Below are 25,573 nucleotides of genomic sequence, written 5' to 3'. Positions count from 1 at the left end.
TGCTTAGAATGAACCTCGCCTTCGTGTAGCGAGATTTCATGAGAGCACCATCGGATTTGTGCTTTTTAGCGACCTGACTCTCTCTCTGAGTGCCGTCTGCCGCCTTTTTCGATGCTTGTGGTAGAACTGTTTGTTGTTGTTCTTGCTTGATTGGTAAGGGTGTGCTATGGCTGGTACTTCCCTTACTCTTTGCCGACTCAGCCGTATCTTGGCTAGAGGCCAGCAGGGTATCCTCCTCGGAGGATGGTATTGTGTCGCGGCGCGGCACACATTTTTTGTTTTTTTCATTTTGTTGTGTGTTCATTTTCATCTATTTCTTACGGTTGCTTCGCCTGACTACGTCAAGCTCCACAACCAACGAGTATTTAGGGGAAGTAATGGGGTCCTCCGCGGCAGCGCCCCTTACCGCGGTAAGGCCACAGTTACTCTCGAAGGCGGCCAGGTATTCGAGAGGGAAACTCCGTTCGCGATGTACACGTTTTAATTCCCTGCACCATTCAGTCCTCGGCACGATTCCAAGCACACCTTGACTTGGGAATGTGTTGGTACACGCCGTAGCGTGTAAGGGTGTTCTACCAATCCCCATACAGAGCTTCCCTCTTGGTTCATGACAGGTTAAATTCCTAAGAAGGAATTTAGCCTTCATTTAAGCCCCATCCCCGCGGCAAGGAGACCAACCACAATAGGGTGGTATATTGCTAGTCGGATAGTGACAAGGGAATCGATAAGGTTTTCCTTATCTTCCGTTGAGAACTTTAAGTCCCCTGGACCTGACGGAATATATCCAGTAATGCTTAAAAAAGGAGGAGACAGGCTGATTGAGGCCCTGAAAAGGATCTTCACAGCCAGTCTTGCATTTGGTTATATACCATCCCAATGGCGACGCGTAAGAGTAGTATTTATTCCAAAACCAGGAAAAGATGACTATTCCCTAGCAAAAAGTTTTAGACCAATCAGTTTGACATCGTTCATGTTGAAAAGTCTGGAACGAGTAGTGGAGAAACATATTCGAGTGGGGGTATTGCCGAGAAGTCCACTTAGTAGAAATCAACACGCTTACCAGAGTGGAAAATCATGTGAATCAGCCTTACACGATCTTGTTAGCAAGATTGAAGCTGGGCTGGAAGCTGACGAATACACAATGGGCGTGTTCGTGGACATTGAGGGGGCTTTTGATAATGCCACTTTCGGCTCGATATGTTCTTCTGCCGAACGACACGGAGTTAATCAAGCCATTATAAAATGGATATACTCCATGCTCTCTGAGAGGCTGTTAACCGCTGGTGGGTGCGGCGACGAACAAATCACAGTCAGGGCCAAGCAAGGATGTCCCCAAGGGGGTGTTCTTTCTCCGCTGCTGTGGTACTTCGTCGTAGACTCCCTATTAGCGGAGATGCAGGAACTCGGCTTTCACGTCCAAGCATATGCGGACGACGTCTGTGCGCTAACATCGGATAAATCCTTAAGGAGGCTTTGCACGAAAGGTCTTTCCGTTAATCCGAACAAAACAACCATAGTCTTGTTTACGAGAAAACGGAAATTGGATGGACTCAGTCTTCCAACACTGAAAGGTGTGACACTTGGTCTTTCCAACGAAGTTAAATATCTAGGAGTAATCTTGGATAAGAAGCTGACCTGGGAGACACACGTTTCACTGAAGGTGAATCGTGCATTGAAGATTTTTCAGCAATGCCGTAGAGCCTTTGGCAAAACTTGGGGTCTGAAACCTGCTGTGGTCCTATGGATATACACGGCACTTATCAGACCAATCATCACTTACGCTTCTGTGGTCTGGTGGCGACGGAGCATGGTTAAGTCCACAATCCGGGAACTATACAGGCTGCAAAGAAGTGTATGTTTATGCATCACGGGTGCCATGAGTACAACCTCTGGTGATGCCCTAAATGCTATGCTTAATTTGCTCCCCCTGGATCTTAAGATACAACAGGAAGCAATAAAAGCAATGTGTAGACTCCATAAATATGGTTTCTGGCACGAAGATGGAACTTCGGGACCCAGAGAAATCTTTAAGTTGCTGTCGGAGCAGTATCCACTGTTTTTGGCACCTAAAGATGACCTGATACCCACAGTTTTATTCGGAAGGAAATTTGATGTCAGATTTCCATTGCGTGAGCAATGGAGCAATCCAGAATGCATGCAGGGAGGTTTGACGGATATTTTCTTTACCGATGGGTCCAAGACTGAAATAGGGTCTGGAGCCGGATGGTACTTAAACGATAGTAATAAGTATCACTATGCTATGGGGGGAATGGCAACTGTTTTCCAAACAGAAGTTTTTGCCATCCTAAAAGTAGCCGAATGGATAATCGAGAGGAGATGGAGCGGGAAACAGATTGGAGTCTTCAGTGACAGTCAGGCTGCATTGAAGGCCCTGGAGAACGCGAAGCAAACCTCGAAGATTGTTCAAGAATGTAAGAAGAAGCTTAATTCTGTCGCAAGACAAAACAGGCTTGTACTTATATGGGTTCCGGGACACTCCGGTGTTCAAGGAAACGAAATTGCCGACGAATTGGCCAACCGTGGATCAGCGGTGCCCCCACAGGGGCCAGAGCCAATAATCGGAATCAGTCCCGCAGGAATCAAGAATTGGATCAACGATTATGTAGGCAATCTACATAAAGAGCGATGGTCCGGTCTAGAACGCTGCAGAACTGCAAAGTGTTTTGTGACAAGTCCGAACAGAAAACTGTCAAACTTTCTACTAAAACTTAGAAGGAAAGACATTCGGTTGATGGTCGGCATCATTACAGGACACAACCCATGGGGTCAGCATATGACCACCATTGGAATCATCGAGGACCCGCTATGCCTGTCATGCTTGGAGGAGGCGGATAGCACTGAGCACTTTCTCTGTGAGTGTCCTGCCTTTGCTTGAGCGCGACTACGGGTATTGGGTTCCGATGTCATGGGAATGAGTAATATTCGTTCTCTAAAACTGGAGGATATTTACAGATTTGCCAAAGAATCTGAAAAATTCTCACAGGACTAACTATCTCTATCTCTGTCTCTATTCTTTCCTATCTCTTTCTCTGATACTTTTCTCCCTCCCTCCTTGACTATCTACCTCCTTTCCAGAGCTTTAAATACAATGCGCTTTTTAGCCTGAGTGTTTTAGGAGCCACCAAATCTCCTGGTGCTCCTTGGCTCGACCTCTTCAAATTCAATTCAAATTCAAGGTTATGCATTTTAAGTTGATCACAATCGACTCATGATCGCTTACTTTATAGTTAGGGTTAACTTTCACTTCAATATTCGACATATTCGTTAGCGCTTAGTCAATTAATTTCGCACTAGATTGAGTTACTCTCCTGGGTTCATTTATTACTTGCCAAACCAAATCAAATCTCGTTTCAAAAATGATAGCTTTTAGCTGGTTTATATTTTTTCGGAGCCCTCTCGCGTTCAAGTATGATACAAGCATTTAGTTATTGTTAATATTGTATTTTATTAGATTGATTTCTAAGCATTTTTTTTAATCACTTGGGGTTCGGTCAGGCTAAATTCTTATTTTGCTTTAACACGTTTCAGAAAATCATTCGTATATTCACGGACATACTAAATATTATCCCGAGTCTCCGCATTTGGCACATGCTGCTTGTTTTCCTTGCATACAGTGAATTTATGATTGAGTCCCCAGCAATTGTAACACCTCAATATATTGCAGCTTTCGTATAAAGTACGCCTGTCCCATTCGATGTGCAATTTTTTTGTATTCATTACACATTACATCATTTCCATTGATTTTAACTATTGAATTATATAATTATATAACTCACTATCAAGATTTCCACTTAAGCCGCATATCATTATCTTTGGTTTTTTCATTTTTGGCAGGTGTCGAACCACTTACTCACTACTCAACTACTCACTCACTTCTCACTCTTTAACATCATTAACCAGTAATTTCTTCGCTTTATTACTCTCGCACCTAATTAATACTGCACAATTTTGTCTATTCAACTCAAACGAAGAAGAAGATATGTATCACTTCTTAGGAAGGTGCCCTGTACTGAAGGAAATCAGGCAAAGCTAAACGAAGCTGAAGTAATATATATACTAAATGGCCAAAATTGGAGAACACTAACTGGTTTCATATACTCAGCCTGGCACTATAGAGATTTTCTTATATCGAAGTTCAATTATTAATTTATTTAAGAGCTGTGACAGACAACATCGTTATTGTCACAAACATTTGTATTTATTCGTTTATTTACTTTAATATCTTATATATATAAAAGAAAGTCATGTTAGTTCCACTATTTATAACTCGAGAACGGCTGATCCGATTTGGCTGAAAATTGGTGGAGAGGTAGCTTAGAACCAGGAGACCGACATAGGATACTTTTTATCCCATTCGAACGCGTTTCCGTATAAAATATGGTATAACAAAAACGCATCTGATATGGATGAACAAAACGCAAATGACAGCTAAACGTAATTTTGTCTATGGTTAAGTAGAATCTTTGATAATATAAATTTTGTCAGAAATATATAATCATAGTAATTTGTATTCTCTTTGAATCATCATTATCAATGACGCGACCAAGACGATCGAATCTTTCCCGGCAAAGCCGTAAAGCAAGAAGGATACGAAACTTTGCGAATGAAACGACCGTGAAACGGCTCGGTTGGCAATTCGAAATCGTCGAGCGAATAACAGAGATCAACAAGTAGATTATTTTCGACGCACAAGAAGAGAATTATCAAGTGCTGATATGAATCGAGCAGCGTTTCGATATGATTGCTACACTGATTACTACTTGTATCCTAGCGTTTGCATTGCAGAAATCACTTGAAGCATCTAACTTCATACTTTGGCGGCTTGATCATATTGTTGGGAGACGATTTCAGGAAGGCATCTGCAGTAATTCCCCGTGGAACGCCTGCAGATGAATTGAATGCTTGCCTGAAGGCATCAACTTCAAAAAGAAAAAGTGTTCCATAATTTTCCAAACAATTGTTAGCTGTTGGAAATGGAAAAGTCCCAGATGATGCGATAGCTGGATTAATTACTCTTACCCACGACTTTTGCCGATTTGTAGACTCTCAATTAGCTCTTATTGAAAATGTTTTCCCAAACATTAGTGAAAATTATCAGAATTATGCTTGGTCAACGAGCAATTCTCGCCGCAAAGAAAAATGATGTATACGCACTGAATTTCACCATTCGATGGCGATTTGGTGACATACAAATTTGTTGACTCCATAACAAATTCCCATGATGTAGTACATTATCCAACGGAATTTTTGAACTCTCTGGAATTACCAGGATTTGCACTATATAACTTGCAACTCAAAGTTGGTTCAGCTATTATGATATTGCGTAATTTAAATCCTCCGCGACTTTGAAACGGTACTCGACTTGCGGTGAAAAGACTTATGCCGAATTTCATTGAGGCAACTATTATTAACGCAATTATGCAGGTGAAAATGTATGTATTTCTCCAATACCAATGATTCCGACTGATCTGCCGTTTAAATTTAAACGATTGCGATTTCCGGTTCGCCTTGCGTTCACAATGACAATTAACAAGTCGCAAAGCCAATCGCTTAGTGTTTGCGGGATAAACTTAGAAAATCAGTCTTTTCACATGGGCAGCTATACGTTGCGTGTTCACGAGTTGGGAAACCATCCGCTTTGTTGACTCTGCGTCCATTGCCTTTTGTTCTATTTATCAATGATATAAGTAGTTGTTTTTCTTTTGCCTACTTCATTCTGTATGTAGGAATATATTCTATTATTTCAAACTCGGCGGTTTTACATAAACTTCAAGCTTATATTAACAGTCTAGGTAATTGGTATAGCGTCTCTCGATTATCGCTTAATATTAGAAAATGTTTTAAACTCAAATTTTCCAAAACAACTAACACCATTCCTACGACGGCCGCCGTAGTTGAGTGGCTTGGCTCGTGACTACCATTCGGAATTTGGAGAGAACGTAGTTTCGAATCTCCGTGAAACACCAAAATGAAGAAAAAGTTTTTTCTGGCAGCGGTCGCCCCTCGGCAGGCAGTGACAAATCTCCGAGTGTGTCTTTTTGATGAAAAACACTTGCTGCTCGAAGTCGGCTTAAAACTATATGTCCCTCCATTCATGGAACAACATCAAGACGCACGCTACAAATAGGAGGAGGGGCTCGGCTAATCACCCAAACACCCCAAATGTTTTAGTGATAGTTAAAATAATGGCTTCATTATCACTAAATCTTCCGATTTTCAGTGTTTTAACTTACTGCTTATTGTATCAATTATTTATCGCACTATGCCCAACACTGGTTGTTACACTGTGAATCCGATCTTCTCGGTCGTGTAAATTGAGGAAAGGACTCTCTTATTATTCCTCATGGTTTCCTCCACCGATGTATGCTCTTCAGCTTCAACCCGATGGACTTTGTAAACTGGCTTGCTCATGGAAACAAGTATACCAGTATACCTCTTATGAATGCTAGGCATTTCATCCCCTCCACGAAATCTGCGGTTTCCTTTGCATACGCAAAATGCGCCAAACGCTGAATCTCTGTCGCGTGTTCCTGCAAGGTCTCATTTGTCCTCTGGCAGTGATTCGTCAACTCTATCTGGAATATTTGTTGTCTCTGGTCACTCCTGTAACGTCTCTCTATTAGACTCTCATAGTTACCCCGATCGACTTATGGAACTGCCTGCAGTACTTCGGCGGCGGAACCCTTAAGCGAGACAACCAATACAGCAACTTTGTCTGCAGTATTCCAGTGATTTTTGTTACTGCAGTTTCGAACTGGAGCTTAAATATCGGGAATGATACAGTGCAGTCAAAGGATTGAGGTTTGATTTGCGGACCACTGGTTGAAATATTTGGAGGATTCAATTGTAGTTCACAGAGGTGAGTTTTCAATTCATCTACCTACGCCTCGATAGTTTCCAGTTACGGCGTTATCTGCGTCTTCTCTGCTTCTAATTTGGATATAGGCATATCCTTTTTGTTCACCTGCTTATTTATCTTTGGCGGCAACTCCACTGACATTTGTAACATCTGCGATTATAATTGTGCCGACCTTATGGCGGGCAAAATTGTTTTCGGCAAAATTCGTTGCTTTCTACGTTGACTTATTTAGCATATTTTAACATTCGCATATTTTGGAATTTCGCTTATTCGTGCAGCCGTGATTTTTTTGATTTTTATACAGTGATGAAAGTGATGATAATTTGTTTGCACATAACACAATTGTTTGTTTCAAATTAGCGAAACGTACGCTGATGGTAGCGGTAAATAAACAATAATTGCCCAACTTATGAGCAAATATTCTACAATCTATGGTCAAATCAGTTGGTTGACGGTGGAATCTTATAGGCGATATTTAGAAAACTACATACATATGTATATAAATATAACATATATAACTGGCGCTTATAGGTGTTTTGCCTATTTATGGTGTGCGTCTTGATATCTTTCCTTTAATGGAAGACTAATCTCGCGATAATTGGCAAAGATTGCCGGATCAGCCTTCTTATGGATTGGGCAGAGCATACTTAAATTCCTTTCGTTTTTTTCTTTCTGATAATACGCCTCTCTTTCCGCGTTACACCCGATCGCAGCGTGGCTCTATAGGCATCATCTTTTTTTCTGCGGCAGCATGACATTCCGCGTCGTGCAAACTGTTTTCTCGTGCTCCCGGGAATCCGATTTCTTCTTCGGCGGCGGTACGCAAAGATCGAGAAATGCTGCTATATTACTCGTGCATGCCGGACTGTTGGGCAGTACTCTCTGAGAGCAGGAGTGAGTGTCGAGTGGCGAATCTTCTGGCTGTCTGTTGTGATTGCATATTTTCGATGTCGATCATTCTCTGTGTAGGTAGATGGACGTTTTTTGGTGCACAGAGGCGTGTGCGCAGTTTGGCTGCAAAAAGGTAATGAGCCGAGTCGATGATGGGTCCTCGGATCGTACGTACATCTAAAACACTAGAAACGTGTCTTCCATCTATCACAACATGATCGATCTGGTTTCGCGTTTTTCAATCAGGAGACAGCCACGTAGTTTGGTGTATCTTCGGCGAAGTCGATCAACCTCTGTTCGTTACCCGATGTTACGTTGTGCAAGTTGAATTTTCCGTGGCGGCTCCAAAACCCAGCGCTATTCCTCCTATCCTGGGATGTTTTGACTTCTCACATTAGCTCGATCTCAAACGGGTGTTCGGAAGCTACTCAGGGGATACTTGGGCCAATCCTGGAAGTTGTGAGCTGCTTGGACCATATGTAGAAGAATGGTCTTGGCCACTCCCAAGTGAACGGCGATCAGTGACTTTCCCCACTTGCGCGGACTTCTACATATGGGACCATCCTCTGATTTCGATGACTGGGTTACTAAATAAAAGTTACAGATTAATGGCAACACAGCTTGCTTTTTTAATTTCAACTGTTAATAGTTTTATTTTATGTTTACACGTTCACACGTGTAACTTAAGACTGAATGCCCTGTGCGCGTGCACCTCTGCTTACATACAACTATCATAATTTCTCGATTTGGCAATTCGTATCTTCTGGCGACTTCTCTCTTGTCATCTGGTGTCAAGGCGAATTCATGTTTTGGTTTTGGTATCTTATTCGATTAGTTTTGGTTTTCAGTCAGTTCTGGAACTTTGCGCTTTGCCACACTATTAATGCCTGAAAAGCTCTATTAACATTAAAAAAATAAAATATTTTATAGGTTTGTATATATTATATAAAAGCCAAAAATGCCGTGCATAAAAACCAAAATATTATACCCTTTAACTCAATAAAACTACTTAAAAATTTGTATTTCAATCTTCAAGTAGAGCTCTCTAACGTTTGAAATTTGAAATATTATGCACTTAAATAACTTCTATGGCAGGCCTTGCAGTAACCGATTCGATGATCCCAAATTTGCCATATATTTTCGACTGTATGGTGCTGTATTTGAACGATGGCAGCACCAGTTTCATTCTTGGGAGCGCTAATCATTGGCGGTTTGTTCGCGCAATAGTTATATTTAATAGTAATCTTACCATTTTGCAAATAAATGTTTAATTTTTCCCAACATTGTTCAAGCAAAAGTCGATCCATTCAAGAAACCGCAAACGTTAACCTAACTTTCTATCTTAATACCAATGCGTTTTAGTTGACACATTACAATCAGTAGTTCAAGTTTCAAACGTTACATGGACCACCCTTTACAAATGATGTGTTTTGAACGGGCTATATTACGGCCGTCATAGGACCTAACCCGATGCTTGTATTATATTATATTGTAAGAGTCTATAAAACTTTTTCTTAATGTTTGATATTTCCTGCCAATTCAAAAACTATATGATTATGTTAAACAAATTTCTTGTTATCTAGAATGAAAAAAGTGCTTACAACTTTTGAACGAGATCACTGAATAAAACAAAGATGTCTGCATTCCAACATAATACATTTAATCTTCAAATGGCACAAGACTACTTTGCACACTTAAATCCGTTAGCCCAACGTATTGCGTCTGATATAAGCATGACAAAATTGTCATATGGTCAACTTTGGTATGCAATGAAGCTAGGCGAGCAAAATGATATTTTAAACGAAACTCTGATAAAGCCGGAAATATCTTTAATGTATTTTGATAAATTTTCATCATCGATTGCGCCATTATCAACAGACCTATCATCATCCGCCAGTTCATCATCTGCTGATGTAAGGGTTACAAGTGCAGAAAATATTTTGCAAAGCTTACCAAGAAGAAAAGAACAAAAATGCTCTATTAAAATTAGTGGTAGCTTATCAACGAACTCTTTAATGGATGCGATTCGAAAGCAGAGTAAAAATTTGCTCTCAAATACCTTAGCTGCCCGAGCTCAACAAACAATGGCTTTGCATCTTCATGGAAAATTGAGGCCACCATCGTCGCTACCACCGCCACAACCTATTGGTATCGCAAAAGCTTCAAGGGCAGTAAACGCTAACGAAGCCAAATCCAGCTTGGGGTTGTGTAAAAAGTTGCGTAATAAGCACGAGATGATAACTTTCGATGGACGTAATCATGATATATATGCCGGACAGAGTGCTGCTCGTAAAATTGTTTATGACGACGTGTTGGGGACATACCGCGACGAACATTCTCGACCTTTTAGTTATCGTACAAACTCACAGAATAACTTGAAACATTCAAAAGCTACCACCGATGATATGTATTTACTTTCGAAAGAGCCTAGCAATGAAAATATAACAGCAACTATAGTTGTCACCAAAAACTACAAACAGCTGCAGCAGGAGCTGAAAAAAACCTTGAAGAGGCAGTTGAAGTATACTAAGAACGAGAACTACACCAATGTCAACACTGTTAATAGGATTATTTATAAAAGATTATATAATTCGAACGATAGAGACCCACCTAAAAATTTCGTTGCGGATAAATGCTTGACGCCTATCCCACAACAAAGATTAATGCCTCAGCCTGATAAAGTAAACTTGAGCTATTCCTTGAGCAATACACCGGATATTACATGTTTACGTAATGTCGAACTAAAGCAGCAAAATGGTACTTACGCTGACTACACAGATGCCTACTTCGAAGAAGGTGAGTCTGCAATCTTCATGTACAATTGTAATAACAGCGAAATTCCAACTGCATCCTTAAACTGGTCATCAGCTTCATCTGATGAAGACGAACACAAGAACTACAAGGCGAAAGATGATGTGAAGATATGCGAAAATATCAAATTTTTGGAGAACGATACTAATTTACGAAAGGGGTTCGATTTTCTTAATAATTGGTAGAGTATTTATACTATTAATCGTAAAATAACTAGTAGACGTACAGAGAAATAAGTATTTTGCATGTGCAGACGATTAAGCAAATCTTGAAATTTTTATACATTATTTGAAGCTAATAAAATTAAAGTTTAATTATACATAAAAATTCATCAAAAATTTATAATATTTACATTGCTCGCAAAAGTGTTTTGTGTTTGTCTAGTATTGGAGTGTAAATATGTGTACAGGAAGGCCGTTGAGGCCGCAGATTTAGCGCTACCCAGGGTGCATTTTGAATCCGCGGTATTCAAAGAGATGTGCTGCTTGATGGGAATCAAGAAAACACATTCAACATCCTTGCACCCACAATCAAATGGAATGGTCGAAAGATTCAACCGCACGCTAGAGGAACACTTACGAAAGATAGTCGGAAAGTGCCAACGAAATTAGGACAAACGCATCCAAATGGCCCCTTTGGCTTATCACTGAGCTGTACATGAAGCTACCGCCCAATTGCCTACAAAGACAATCGTTGGAATTGATTTGCGGCTTCCGGGTGATTTAGTGGTCGGAAGGTGTCCTCTTGCAAGGAAAAAAGGTAGTCATTGGGGAACACTTCAGGTTGATATGGACCATGTGCTGTGAACTTCGAGGCATTTAGCGAAAGTGATTTGGTACTTCTTTATAATCCTCACTGGAAGAAAAGAGCTTGTCAAAAGCAGTGGCAAAACACTAAAGTTTCAGAACTGAATGGTAACAAAACCGAGCAAATTGATGTTTGGGAATCAACTGACTTTGTACAAGCACGGGGGATAATCTTTAAAAAAAAAAAGATTTCTATTAGTTTTGAAATAATCTGAAGTAAACCTATCGGGCGGCATGAATTGGGATTATTTGAGTTCTTCCTTTGTTTTAAAATCATGATTATTTGAGCAAATTTTCACGGAGGTGGGACAAATCCTTTCAGCATGATTGCATTGAAGTGTTGGGTGAGAAATATTATGGCTTATTTTGGTAATTCTCTTTAGAGTTTTGCTTTTATTAACCAGGAGATTTTTTGGATTTCAACTGGAGTATAGTAGTTTTTGGTTTTTTTTTGTGCACTTTCTTATTGGCAAATCCATTTGGTGAGTTTCATCTAAGAGTGAAGAAACTTGGAGTTGGATATTTGAGGGTGCTTCGTCAATAACTTGAGAGATATATTTGAGCCGCTCAGTGCACAAATCGATTAACTCCATGAAACGAAAAGTTGACAAAACGCGATGATGCAATGTATATTGTTTTAAAAAACTTCTCTGATACTATGAATTCAAATATAAATTGTGGACTGCATAATTCCAGATATAGCTTTAATCTAACGGTATATAAAATTAACAAGAAAGAGTAGCCAAGAAACAATCGTCAGTAAAGTTACAGTATTTATGTGACTGATGGAGTTAATCGATTTGGCAACTGAAAAAAGTAGTAAAGTTAAATTTAGTCTTTTCATTTTTAAGTTTTTATTAGAGAAAAAGTTGGTTATTATACATTTTTATCACAGCTTTTCCATAAAAATGAATTTTGGAAGTTCGGTTATAAAATAATTTTCGTAATTAATTTATAGCAGCTTACTGTTAGCGGCATTATTTTTTGATGATGATTCAGCAATATATATCTTCTTTATCAGCTGTATGCGAGGTTTCGTCATTTCCATTTTTTGACAAGTTCTTTAATAATCGTGTTTAACAGGAGGAATGAATTTTAGCAGGTCAATAAGGTCTCTCCATTTTTCCTTTGTCACAGTTCTACCTTTAGGATATAATAAAGGGGGATCTATAAGCCAATTTACTGGAAGCCCTGTGACGGTTACTTTTGTGTTAATGATAGACTGTTCTACAGGTTTTGTTGACAAAAAATCTTGGTGAGTCATTTGGATTAGATGAAACGGCGCTTTCTTTTTACATGTTTTGATTATATGGTACCAATCATCTGGTGAAAAAATGTTTTAATTTTTTTTTGCACATGACTCAATAATGGCAAAATCTGAGTCATTGGTCAAATAGCTGTGCCCACTTACCAAAAATTTCATTTCAATCGATTCAGCTTTGATTTCCGTGCTTTGAACAAGTTTCAATAAACTTAAGACGGTTTTAATATTTCTGTTTTGACCGGTACACGAATCCGAATATCTTATTATTTTTTCGAAGTTTGCAGCGTAAGTCTTTTTGTACTTATTTTAGACAAGATGACATTTCTTGAAACCCACGAGATCCTTCAGTTTCTGGCCAAACAAACATGTGGCTTATATTTTCATTGAATTAATGACATCCAAAATTATAAACATATAAATTTCGGTTATAATAAGTTACGGATGTGGTCAACTTGAGAAATGAGGTCAAACAATCAAATGGCTGCCGATCGAATGGCAACAAGGCTAAAGCTTTTTCCGAGTCAAAAGAATATATGAACAATTTTTACGATGCTGCCACTTGATCGGCAGTCATTTGACTGGGAGCCCGTTCAGCCTCTTTTAAGTGATTTTCCTTTTCAATTTTTGCCATATTAATTCTCTCATCGTCTGAAGATTGAATTTTTATTTGAAAAGCATCACAAGTTTGACACGTATCCTTGGTTGTTTAAAATGTAAATTAAATTTTGAAGAGAACACATTCTAGTCATATTTTTCTTTCACTGGTGCTACGTTATTGCTTGCAACACGACCGTTGCGCTTATCAACCAAAGATGTAACTTGTTCTTTAGAACGACAATCGTATATCCTCTTGTCACTCACCTGATAAGTGTCTCCAAAATATCTCTTACAAACAGTAATAACCAGTCCCTCTTTTCGAAAGTAATATGTAAACGAATGTGATCTTCGTAGGGCGCCTTCTTTTTATTTCGTTAACTTCGATACAACCTCTTCAGAAAATATTTTGGTCAAGTTCACTATGTAAACTAAAAAATTCTTTCATAGCAATCCGAAATAATTTTTTTATTGCAATTTTGACGGCATCTGCATTGTATTTCGACAAATGTTTTTGCAGATATAATATTAATTTTCCTCCCCTATTCCTGTACGCCAAACCTTTTATCCTGTTATGCTTTTGCAAATTTCGTATCCATTTAACAGGATTACAACCTCTTTTTCGACTGTTTAAAAACAATTAAGCGTCGATGAACGGCTAGAACAAGTACGGCGTTACTGAAATGATTTATATTAGGGTATTGAGTTAATCGAAGTGGCTTCTGAAATAAATTACTTATTATTCAGTTGCCAAAGAAATTTGACATTTAACGGTGCTAATACTTATTATTTTGGAAAGTCATTATAAATATAAAAAGTTATGACTATACCAAGGGTTTTGACACTTAAATTTACGTTTTTTCAAAAAGTGGAGTTAATCGATGTGTGCATTGAGCGGCTCATTTAGTAAAGCGGTCCGCTTTCTCCGCGTTCGTTTAGCCCACGTTCCATCTGGCTATATATCGGGAGGGTTTTGTTCAATTGGGCCTTCCACAGAGGGTAGTATCGAGTTAATCTAAATACTTTTGTATTTCTCGCTTTCTCTCAGTGATCAATTGTTCTTTCACTTGTTCACTTTTTGCCCAATGGGCATCAAGAGTTTTGCCATTGTTTTCGAGCTTAGCGCTTTTCTTGGAGCAGGCATTCGATAATGGAGGTCATAGTATTTTTTGCCCATTTGTGTATTTGCATTTAAGTGATATCCTTTACCCGTTTTTAGTGGGAGTTCGGTAGTTAGAGACTAGGCGACTTGTTTGTTTAAATTGAACCAATCAGTTTTGTTATTGCAGAGAGTCCATTTTTGATTCATGTTGTCCAAACATTCGTGGAGAATGAGGATTATGGGTAAGTGGTCCGATGGCAAGTCAAAGCAAGACTTGTTAGTGCATTGGAGAGATGTACGCTTTTTGGAATGAAAAAATCTATCAAATTAAGTTTCTTTTTACATCTGAGGGTCAATAAGTGGGTTTGCCAGTGGAGATTGTATTAAGATTTGATATTTGTATTACAGAGAGAATATAAGGCGTGACATCCATTGGTTGTGTTTAGCGTTAGTCCATCTGTGAGATTCATAACGGCCGACATCATAGTGGGTATTTCAGCTAGAACTTGCTTTAATAATACCATCAGTTCTCGCATTTCGTTAGTTGAGCTTTCGTTTATTTTAGCGTTACTGGGGATGTTTCTTACAGCATTATTAACTGGTGGGTTTGTTGTGGTATTGTCATTTTTCACAACATTAGCATACGAGACCCTGGACTTGGTACTTGATTGTTGATTAGTGATTAGAACTGAATGTGGGTGTTTGTTTTGAGGAGTGGGCCTGAATCTTAACGATGGGCATATATTTTTTTGAAGCTCTTTATATATTAAGCATCCTTTATATATTAATTAGCGCATAATACACATTTGACGCCAGTGCGACTTCCTTTTTTAGTGCAATTTGCTGAAGCATGACTTCCAGTGTAATACAGAACTTCGTATGTTTCTTTATTATTTTGACTGGGTTCAATCTCTATAACGACCACTGGGAGAGGAGTTTTAATGCCTCTTTTTTCGTGTTCCTCATATTTGTAACGGTGTGCTCATGATCGTTTAGGGCGCCCTCTATACCATTTGCATCGATTGAAGGGTGCATGTTTTTGAATATCACTTTAAAACTGCGTTCATCTTTGGGTTTATATGTGTAAAACTCCGTTTCTTTCTCCTCCAGAAGTTTCACGTTAGTGAAATAAGCTGCGGGAGAGTTTGATTGGAGTTTTTTTTCCACTGCTAAGCGGTTTAATTTCGAATCGGGCTTTCAGGTGCTCAGAAAGAATCTTTGTTAAGGGGGATAATTTGTTAACCTTATCTACAAAGATAGGTGGGGATTTTGGGACTTTTTCGACAATAGTGGCAGGCTATTTCTTTTCCAGATCATCAAATCTATTCTTAGATGAACTTGGGTTGATTAGTCAATAGTTATCAATTTTGGTTTGCTTTTGGGGTTTTTATTTGATTTCACTTAGATCCAGTCATTAATAGAACTTGGAGATGCACTACTATCATTTATTCCTATAAGTTTTGCTTCAGTTACTGAGTGAGATCTTCTGGAATGGTTGGTATGCGTGGATTGGTGAACGAGTTCAAAATGTTCATTTGTTTGTGACATTGTTGAGTTTGTAGTACTTGGACCGCCTCCGGCTGGTGGAGTGTTATTAATTCACATTTACAGGGAATTTATTGAAATTAATATTGATGGCAGCCCCTTTTGTTGAGAAGATTTACTTTCGGCTTTGGGCGCTCTCCAAGATTTTATATGGAGAGCGCCGGAAAATAGCTTAAACTTTAACACTAATTGCTGAAAGGTTTTTGTGTATATTTGGGTAAAAAAGCTTTTTGTTGGCATGCTTCGCCTAAGTACAATAACTGAAGAACACTCTAAAGACTTAAATGAATTAAAAAGTAATTGGCGATCACTTTTATGTGTAAGCACTTTCCAGGATTACCAGATTTCTTTGCGAGAAGGCCAGAGGCTCTCCATTGAACTGAGGTCTGGTCTTGACGCGAAAAACTCCTTTGTACGCTGTAGACTGGAGCATTGTCCTGTTGAACGGTCCAAGATTCACTGGGAAATTCTTCGGAAAAATTCAATAAATTCTCTACGTAATTTATTGCGTTTGTCTAATGCAAAATTGTCACAGTAGCTAAAACACCCCAGGTCATAAGAGAACCACCGTGGATCTTTCGGGACTGACGCGTTTGTCGTAGCTTGCGAATATCTCTCTAATACTTCTGACAATCATCAGTCTCAATCGTATTATTATTATTTTTTTCATCTCTAAAAATGATAGATTGCGGTGTAAGCTTCGGCAGTCAAATTTCGCTGTATTCTTCTCTTCGTATTATTGGGAGAAAGTTCATATCTAATTTGGTTAGGGCTGATGTTTTTATTGACAGCCAACCGGCCTATGTCTCTGTTACACCTGTCGTTAATCTTAGGCTTCGGACCAGTTATTCTAATTCTTCCATATCCATAAGGGTTTTTCAAAAAGTTGTGACTGGTATTTTGATTACGATTTACTTTTAGCGCCATTTTGCGAACTGAGAGTTCACTATAAGCAAGAATACTAGCACGTACCTCGGTAGATAGCTGAGTTCCTTTTGGCATAGTGTCCTAAATAGTTATTTTCCTCACATGAAAATTATTTATTTGCTAGTGGAAACTCCTCAACTTACCTTAATGAATAATTTTAAATTGTGAAAAGTGTACAAAAATATCACGCAATTTTGACAACATGAAATAAAATTTTAAGGAAGGCACTTGTCCCTTATAACAATTTCCTTCAAGAAACTCAAATTTCAAGCAACGTTCAAACGTAACAGGACTTGAAGCAAACGACAAACTAATTTAAACTACCTCTAGTTCGTGCACACATTTATGTACATACATTATAAGGCAATTCAAGAAAATTTTACGCAGCTATTTTAGAAGAAAAATTATCAAGTTGATTTGCCCTATATAGCTGTTTTGCTTAGTGTTGGTTTGTTGGTTTAAGTGGTGATTCTTCCAGAATCCAACTAGCGCTTCCGCACCATTTTGTTGCCACATCCTCGTTACCGACTTGTTTACCATTTATTTACAGCATGACTGGATGTGCGGTTCAGGAACCTCATCAGGTTGTTGACATCTAAGCCAGACAGCTGTTCCAGACTATCGAACAGCGGTTCACCCAGGGTTAACCTTCTGTCCATCCATAGGGCAGGACATTCGCAGAGGAAATGGAAGATTGTTTCCTTTTTCTCCGGTTGTTTACAACTGTGACAGTATGTGCTGTGAGGGATGCCCATTTTGGCTGCTTGTTCTCCCACAGACCAAAGCCAGTTATGACTGCCGTTAGTCTCCAGGCGTCCCGTCGTTTCATGTTTATCAATGTTGACGATTGCTTGAGGTTGTAGGTGGGCCATAACGTTCTGCTAATTTAGCATTTCGTCTGGTCTCTCCATCTACAATCTGCGATTCGGAAGTATTTTAGGGAAATTGCACTCTTGACTGCACCTAGTGGTGTGAATACCGATTGTGCAAGAGCGTTATTCTTGGCACATCCCCCTCTTGCCAGCTCATCCGCTTTTTCATTACTTTCGATGCTCCGATGTCCCGGGACCCAGATTAAGGTAACTTTATGGTTTTCGCTCAAGGTGGTAAGGCTAGTCCTGCCTTGCTCCACCACTCTAGAGGTTGCTGTAGCTGAACCCAGTGCCTGGATTGCAGCTTGGCTATCCGAAATAATAGCGATATTGCCCTTAAAAGAGGGATCTGCGATTAGTAGCCTACAAGCTTCCCCAATTGCCAGTACTTCTGCCTGAAAGACACTGCAACCATAAGGGAGACGCACAGATCTTTCAATTTTAAGTCTATGAGAAAATATACCAGCTCCTACACCACAATCCATTTTATTGCCATCGTTATATACTGTAGTGTCGGACTTGTTTAGTGAGAATCTCTTATTCCATTCTTTCCGAGATGGAAAGAGATTGACGAAATTTCTACTGAATGTTACCGTCGGGACGATGTAGTCAGTCCTCTTTGAGGTATACTGGGTTTGTCGCAGTAATAGACTGGCATGGCCATGAGTTTTTTTCTTCCAGGGACCCGCTTCATTTAACCTAAATGCACTCATTGTCGCAATCTTCTTGATATGTAGATCTACCGCAATAACGTGTGTCAGTTCGTTCAGGGCTTCCCTAGGAAATGGTCTGATTGCACCGGCTGTTATTGCACAGGCTGATCTTAGTATTCTGCTAAGTAATTTGACGTTGTATTCCCTCTCTAGAGCTTTCCACCAAACTACCGTCAGGGCCTGGAGATTTGAAAAGTGAAAACCGATTTAATTGCCTATGCAACCTCCTTTTTTGTGACTATTACATCCGCAAGATGCCGTGGGTCATAGCGGGCCTGCCAAATTCTCCCAACATCGATATCGTTAGTGCTACATCTCGGAAAATGAGTGTTTAAGAGAAGTTCTAGAGACTCTTCTGCCGTAGAGGTCCAAGTGCCATCTGGCTTCTTGACCCAAGAAGCCATTGAATGATCTTTAGACAAGATACGGCTGAGCTTCGCAGAATCTCTGGTAGATTCGATCGAAGAACCAAAATTTCTCCAGCTTTCCATCTTGGCAGCCCTAGTGGCCTTTTTGTACTGTCTCCGACTATCTCTGTACAGTGGTCAATTACCTGTTAAGTAGCTGAGATTAAAATTGTTTCTGGCTTCTTCCCTTAATTTCGAGAGCTCGTTGCTCCACCAGGGAGGATATGTTTTTTTTGCTATATTTAATTGGGCACGACGTCTTGTAGGCCCTACTGAATGTCTTCTCCAATGTTGTAACCCTATCTCAAGGTTTCCGTGAGAGTGATTTGGCTGATCGGAACTCCTCCCAACCTATTGTTCACTACATGTTTGAACTTTTTCCAATTAGTTCGTAGTGGGTTTCGATACGGTAAGGGGATACACCCTCAAATCCAGCTCGTAAAGGGTTAAGCTGTGATCCGAGAAAGAATTTTTGTTGGAAACCCTCCATTTGTCTACCCTTACCGAACTGTTTTTGGACAGTAAAGTAACATCAATCACTTCCGCCCATCCCCTAAAGTACTCCGTACTAGGAAAGGTGAAAGTGGGGGTGTTACCTCTGTTGCATACCATCAGGTTAGTATTAATAATAATGTCGTAAAAAGGCTCACCTCGTTCGTTCGTCTCCGAGCTGCCCCATGGAGAGTGCATTGAGCTGGCATCGCAACCGAGTAGCAGGTTCTTATTTCTAGCTTCACGCATAAGCCGACGAGCCTCCTCGGGTGGTGCTGGCCGATCATGTGCCATGTAGATGGAAGCCAGTATGATGCCGACACCGTCAGCGGCTTCTACCTCCACAGCCGTAACATCCTGTGAACAATATGATGGGATTAAAGTATTTTCAAATGTTTCTTAGCTACAATACAAGATCTGGGGTTACCTTCAGTCCATATGTAGAAAAGGTTATGGTTGTTTCCAATAAACCCCTTAAGCTCGATGCCCTGCTCCCCGGGTTCCTGGATTAATTCGAATTCGACGTCCTCCTCCGCCAGGAGAACGGTTAGGTTGTCCGTTGCAGTCCGCGAGTGCTGCAGGTTTATTTGGACAACAGTGAGACCCATGCTGCTGGTCGTTTTACAATTTGACGGCGCCACCAAGCTGCACTCCCGGGTGCTGCTCGTTAGCGCCATCGTTTTTGGTAGATGCGGCGACGTCAAGTTGCATGCCCGTGAGCAACCGGTTGGCGCCGTCAACCGCGTCCTATTCATCTTCCGGATTTGCAGAGCGGAATATCTTCAGTTATGTTTTCCTGACGCCGAACCAAAGTTTGTTGTCCACTTTTCCCAGTGGCTCGATGCTCTCCCCCGATATTTGGAGAAGGAAGGACACACTGTTCTTTGCTTGGTGTACGAGTATATATGTAGGTATAATTATACACACAGATATAAATCATAAAATTTAGTATTTTTATTCACTTATTATCTTTGGTGTTTTATGTTGTTTATTTTTAAGGAGTTTGACAGCATTTGCGCTTGTTGAAATAACCAAAATAGGAGAATTTTTTCGGTAAATTTTACAAATATTGAAATTAAGTAACTTAAAAACTATAACTTTTCTAAGGAGGGCTTTCACTTTTAGATACCCCTCTACCCCTGAATATCATTTTGTTTGCAAAACACGAGCCATCAATTGGAAATTCCCTCGAAATCACTGACGATAACAATGAATGACAAAAATAGTCAATATTGGAATATATCTTATCATTACATCGGTTTTGTACGAAAAAAACTGATATTGTGTTGGTGATATACGAAAAAAAATCCGCACAGTTTTCGCTCATGTGGCTTTGTTGCTGATTGAACAACTACTTATTGGTCGTATCTGTGAAAACGAGTGAAATGAGCGGACAGAATTCTGCTGCAGATTGGCCAACATGCACAAGGCCGCACTCGTACTTCAAAGTAAATTTCTAACATCACGGCTATATTACTTATTTCGTATACTTTTTATTAATTGTAGCGATGAGAGAACAAAAGGGAATGGCTTCGAAATTTTCAACAGTATGAAATGCCAAAGACGTTTCCGTTTTGTAAGCTAATAAAGGTTATTTTGCATCTTGGTGTAGTATAATGACAGATTACTTGAATTAGCTATCCGAAGCAAAATTGTGAGATTAGCTTTGGCTGTCATGTCACAGGGTACACAGAATTCTGCTTGCTCATTTTTCACGTATTAGCACACTTACCCATTCACTTGTTGTTCAAACGGGAACGAAGTAACATGAGCGTATTCTGTTGATATGTACGTTGTATATCACCAACACAATCTCCGTTTTTTCGTAAACAAACCGTTGTCATGTCCCCAGTTACTAATCAACCAATCAGCTGATTCCTTCAAAATCGTTGAGAGCCGGTTAGCGATGTGATGTTGGTAACATCTCTGTATTCTGTATACCGCCCTGCTTGGTGTATGCCTCTGCCTTGACACATAGCAGCTAACGCAAGTATTAAATTCAAAGTTCGATCCTAGATTGTCTGAATGTAAATATGTATGTTCAGTATGTCAAGAATGGCATACATAACAAAAAAATTTCTTTTGGAAAAACAACAACTAAAGCAACAAAAACAAATAATATACCATTTCGACACTGTTAATAAACTGTTTTTACAAACTTTAATACAAGCGTTTTTTATGAAATGGATTTTTCATGTAATGGACCAATTTATTGGTATCTGCCATTTCTCCATTATTGCAGTTTTGAATGCTGTTGCATTTTTTGGATGTCTTTTGGGGACTCTTTTTCTTCAAAAAGGCCCACAAATTTTCAATTACGTTTATGTCGGAACTTTGAGCTGGTGTATTTTTAACTTTACCCCAATTGTAAGAAACCGGCATCATTAAGCTCCTTGGTAAATTTAAATTTTTGTTTATTCGTAGTGATAGTACTGCCGTTATTTGTTAGTACTGCCGTTAGTTTTTTTTTACATATTTAAATATTGTTTGGCGACTATTGTGCAATAAACACAGAGTCTGCTACTCTTGAAATGACATAAAGAAAATTATTCCAAATTTAATAGTAGAAATTATGTCAAGGGCTTTTGTTGTTGGTTTCAATGTTTGGTTAGCATTGGTTTCTTGCGTGCTGGGGTCGAATCGTGACAGTCGTTAACGAAACGACAATCGTTCGAACACAAATTACGTGAGTCGATAATCGAATGAACGAGTTGGGATCATAACAGTCGAAAGAAGACGTATCGTAATTGTAATTTTGTTTATCGATTATTTTTCTCATCTTCTTCGTTTTTTTAAGTCACAATAGAATTTGAAGTGTCAAAATAAACCGCAGAAAGTAACGAAAATATAAAAAGTTTAAATGGATCCGAGTATTTTATTTTATTTAAGTTCCAGCGATGAAGAAAATAATGAAAGAGTTGTGCGAAAACAACTTCGAGACAAAAGCAATCCGCTAGCATTATCAAACAATGCGTAAGTACTTTATATATGACGAAAAATAAGTAATAAAATATCCTTCGCTTACAGGTTTATCAAAAGGTTTCGCTTAAGCAAAGAAGCATTTAATTATGTTTTAAATAACATAAATATAAATTGCCAAGAGACAAAAGCTGTTCCGGCGGTGCTCCAACTGGCTGCGTGTCTCAGCCTACTCGCAAGTGGTGGCTATCAGCATGCAATAGGCATGACTATTTGATAGGAATGTGCCAGAGCACTGTCTCGAAATTAACGGGCAATGTTTTGGAAAAAATTGAAGCCAAATTGTGTCCTAAACATATTAAATTTGAGCCAGATGATTCGAGAAGGTGCAAAGAGTGGTTTGTTGAGAACTATCAAATTCCAGGAGGTAAATTCAATCCATGTTTTAGCTGTGAAAAATTTATTTAATGTTCGTTTTTTAATAATAGTGGTTGGATGCATTGATGGCACCCACATTGGACTACAAAAGCCCACGGTCAACGAGCACATGTATTTCAACAGGAAGGGTTTTCATAGCATAAATGCGATGTTGGTTAGTTTTTTAATAAAGAGATGAAATGTTACTTTAAGGTTGTTTCTGTTAGATTTGCGACCACACTACGAAAATTCTCGCAATAAACTGCCAATATGGGGGTGCAGCCCACGACTCATTCATATGGAAGCATTCAAACGAACGAATGGTTATGGAACATCGTTTTTTGCACAATAGGAGTCACAATGCCTAGCTGCTAGGTATGTGTTATACATATATAATTACAATTGACTTAGATTGTGCTAAATTACGTGTTGTTTGGTTTTAATAGGGGACCCTGGATATCCACTTGAGCCGTGGTGCATAACACCGTACAGAAATCCATCGGACGGATCAGGTGAAGCAAGGTTCAATGAAATTCATTCCAAGGCACGGTGCATCATTGAACGAACTAATGGTGTACTGAAAGGTCGGTGGAGAATCTTAGAATACAACAAAAGAGGAAGATATGATCCTATAAAAGTGGCTAGGCTTGCGAATGTGTGTGCAGCGCTTCACAACATTTGTATAAAATTTAATGTGAGCTTTACAGCAACAAATTCAGAGAGTCAAACCGCATCTGACATAGTGTCTGGAGAAGGCCAGTATACTAGAATCGGCCAAACAATCAGAGATCAAATTAAAATCTCGTTGATGAACTCGACATAACCATCTTGTTTTCATATTGTACTATTATGCTTTTGAAGTATAATGCTAACCGACCTAAATAAAATAAAATAAATCGAAACACTAATGGATACTTATTCAAAATCAATTTCATTTAATGCTTTTTTTTTACTCCATTTAAAAACGTAAAATTTAGTTATTTTAAACTTGAACAAAACTTCAATTACATATATACATATTTACATAAAACTTGAATAAAAATTTGGAATATATACATATTTACAAAGAGGATTTTAATTCAGAAGGAGGGACACTATTTTTTTTCTTTTTCATTGACCTTCAATTGGTTTAATTCAATACTCTTTATTTTCAAATCAAGTTCTTTTACAGCTATTATAGCTCGGTGCTTCTCCTCCTTCATCGCCAAAATCCTCCTAGAGACAGCTAGCTGTCGTTCACTTATTTCAAGCTGCCTCTCGTCAATCTCTAGTTGCCTCTCCTTATTTTGAAGCAGCCTATCGATTTTCTGCCCCATAGCTTTATGGTGATCTGCTGTCAATTTTATGTTTTCTTGCAGCAGCGAAGCTTTATTTATTGTTCTTCTTCGTGGAGTTGGAGCGACTGGACGAGAAGGCGTACAGGAAGCAGGGCTGTTGGAGGAGGAACGACTTGGAACACTACTAGTTGAATGGTTCGAATTACGTCCACTGCTCCTGCTTGAGGCCGAAGCACTTGATGCTGGTCTTGAAGCAACTGCGACTGGTGCAGGTTGTGAACTACCATATGTTTGCACCATGCTGTTTCCTGAAACAGATGCTTCAAGACCAGCAGCTTCAACTATTAGCTCCTCAGCTGGAGTTAAAGCCCTCTGCTGGTAAGGTCCTCCGCCTGTTTGCCTTTTTGAAATTTTGTTGAAGGACAACTTTCTTTTCGCATTGTACTTCTGATCTGCGTATACCTAGAAAGAAACTAATAAGTTTCATTTTGATAACATGATTATAATATATGTACTAACTTTTTTCCATAACTTCGCATTTTTTATTGGCGGTCCTTCCGCATTTAACTGCTTGCTGAGCTCTTCCCAAAGTCGGTTGGCAGTCGACCTTTCTTGTGCACAATTCGGCAAGGAATTTTTGGCCAAATCTGTGTGCTCACTCATGAAATGTGCCATTATATCCTTCTGCTTGTTGTTTAATTTATTACAGTTTGTCCTGAAATTATAAAACTTCATTTAAAGTTACACAATTTACATATATTTTAGTTATTCTTACATTTTTCGTTAATACTTTGAAATTCTGCGCAATTACGTTTATAAATAACCGATCGAATGACAATTCGAACGAACGAGTTGTTCGATTACTCGATGACGTTTGTCATCATACCGAATTACGATAGCGATAACACGTTCACGATAGTTATAATCCGATTTGCGTTCTTTTACGAGACGAATTGCTCGTTCACGACTTTTACGATTCGGCCCCTGATCTCGATGAATATTTGTGGTGTAGTATGGCTTGACGGGCTGCTTCATAAGAGACAATAATACCACACTCCTTGTAACGCTCCTTTGCAAGTATTCTCAAGGAAATTATCGGATTTTGATCCAATTTTTGGTTCATCAAGCGTTCTGCAAGTCCAGTAATTTTAGTTTTAGGCCCACGTGAACACTTTTGCTCTATTCTACTTTCTTTCTCCGCTCGATTTATAACATTATAACCTGTCTGAGGTGTTACCGAAAACATTTCAGATAATTCCTGAACATTTTTACCCAGGGGGTAATTATGATCTATTGATTGCGTAGTATCAAGGATAGTCTTTTGCCAAGCATTTTAAAAATACAATATTTAAACTTGGAGTCCGAATAAAGTAAAAAAATTTCACTGAATGATGAAACAAAAGTATCAAAATGATAAATGCAAAGCAAAGGTAACGGTAAATCGAAGTTAATCGCGCAACACATTTTAAAGAAATTGTTGAAAAAATGCGAAAAGTAAACGGAGGTTATTGGCGGCGCCGAAATGGTGTGCTATTTGTTTTTGTGGCTTTAGTTGTGGTTTTTCTAAAGAATTTTAAGTTGTTTTATGAATTCCCTTTAAATGCTGTGAATAAGTATGAATCAGTACAAAAAAGAACTCAAATATAAATAAAGAGT

At 39.0% G+C, this 25,573-nt stretch overlaps 2 protein-coding genes and 1 long non-coding RNA gene across 4 annotated transcripts in view; 2 read left to right on the top strand and 1 right to left on the bottom strand.

Annotated features, from left to right (window-relative positions):
* LOC128870452 (uncharacterized) overlaps positions 1-10,818 on the top strand; it is a 38,292-nt gene extending 27,474 nt beyond the window's left edge. The window contains exons 2-3 of one of the 2 annotated variants that reach the window (XM_054113119.1): positions 9,355-10,567; positions 10,640-10,818. In XM_054113119.1, coding sequence (XP_053969094.1) covers positions 9,406-10,567; positions 10,640-10,767 — 1,290 coding nt within the window. In that variant the 5' untranslated portion in view covers positions 9,355-9,405 and the 3' untranslated portion in view covers positions 10,768-10,818. Of the gene's footprint in view, positions 1-9,354 lie in introns of both variants that reach the window. The other variant, XM_054113118.1, reaches the window with a different exon arrangement.
* A 10,867-nt stretch (positions 10,819-21,685) lies between these two features.
* LOC128869405 (uncharacterized) lies at positions 21,686-23,625 on the top strand. Its single transcript, XR_008455270.1, has 4 exons — positions 21,686-22,650; positions 22,712-22,815; positions 22,868-23,015; positions 23,087-23,625. It is a non-coding gene; the product is annotated as an uncharacterized LOC128869405 (long non-coding RNA).
* A 109-nt stretch (positions 23,626-23,734) lies between these two features.
* LOC128869745 (uncharacterized) lies at positions 23,735-24,952 on the bottom strand. Its single transcript, XM_054112347.1, has 3 exons — positions 24,804-24,952; positions 24,437-24,632; positions 23,735-24,379 (listed from the first exon to the last, which is right to left on the bottom strand). The coding sequence occupies exons 1-3, from the start codon at positions 24,950-24,952 to the stop codon at positions 23,735-23,737; spliced, it is 990 nt and encodes a 329-aa protein (XP_053968322.1).
* Between the last annotated feature and the right edge of the window lie 621 nt (positions 24,953-25,573).

The sequence above is a fragment of the Anastrepha ludens genome, chromosome X (genome assembly GCF_028408465.1).
Source record: "Anastrepha ludens isolate Willacy chromosome X, idAnaLude1.1, whole genome shotgun sequence".
Taxonomy (NCBI): Eukaryota; Metazoa; Arthropoda; class Insecta; order Diptera; family Tephritidae; genus Anastrepha; species Anastrepha ludens.
The sequence above is the reverse complement of the archived record's forward strand: the minus strand, read 5'-3'. Positions and strand labels throughout refer to the sequence as shown.

Excerpts from the sequence above, each read along its gene's own strand:
- LOC128869745 (XM_054112347.1), bottom strand. The coding sequence starts at position 24,952 with ATGAAGCAGCCCGTCAAGCCATACTACACCACAAATATTCATCGAGAT. Across the intron at positions 24,633-24,803 it reads GTTATCGCTATCGTAATTCG|GACAAACTGTAATAAATTAA; the intron begins GTATGATGACAA and ends TTATAATTTCAG. Across the intron at positions 24,380-24,436 it reads ATGCGAAGTTATGGAAAAAA|GTATACGCAGATCAGAAGTA; the intron begins GTTAGTACATAT and ends GTTTCTTTCTAG.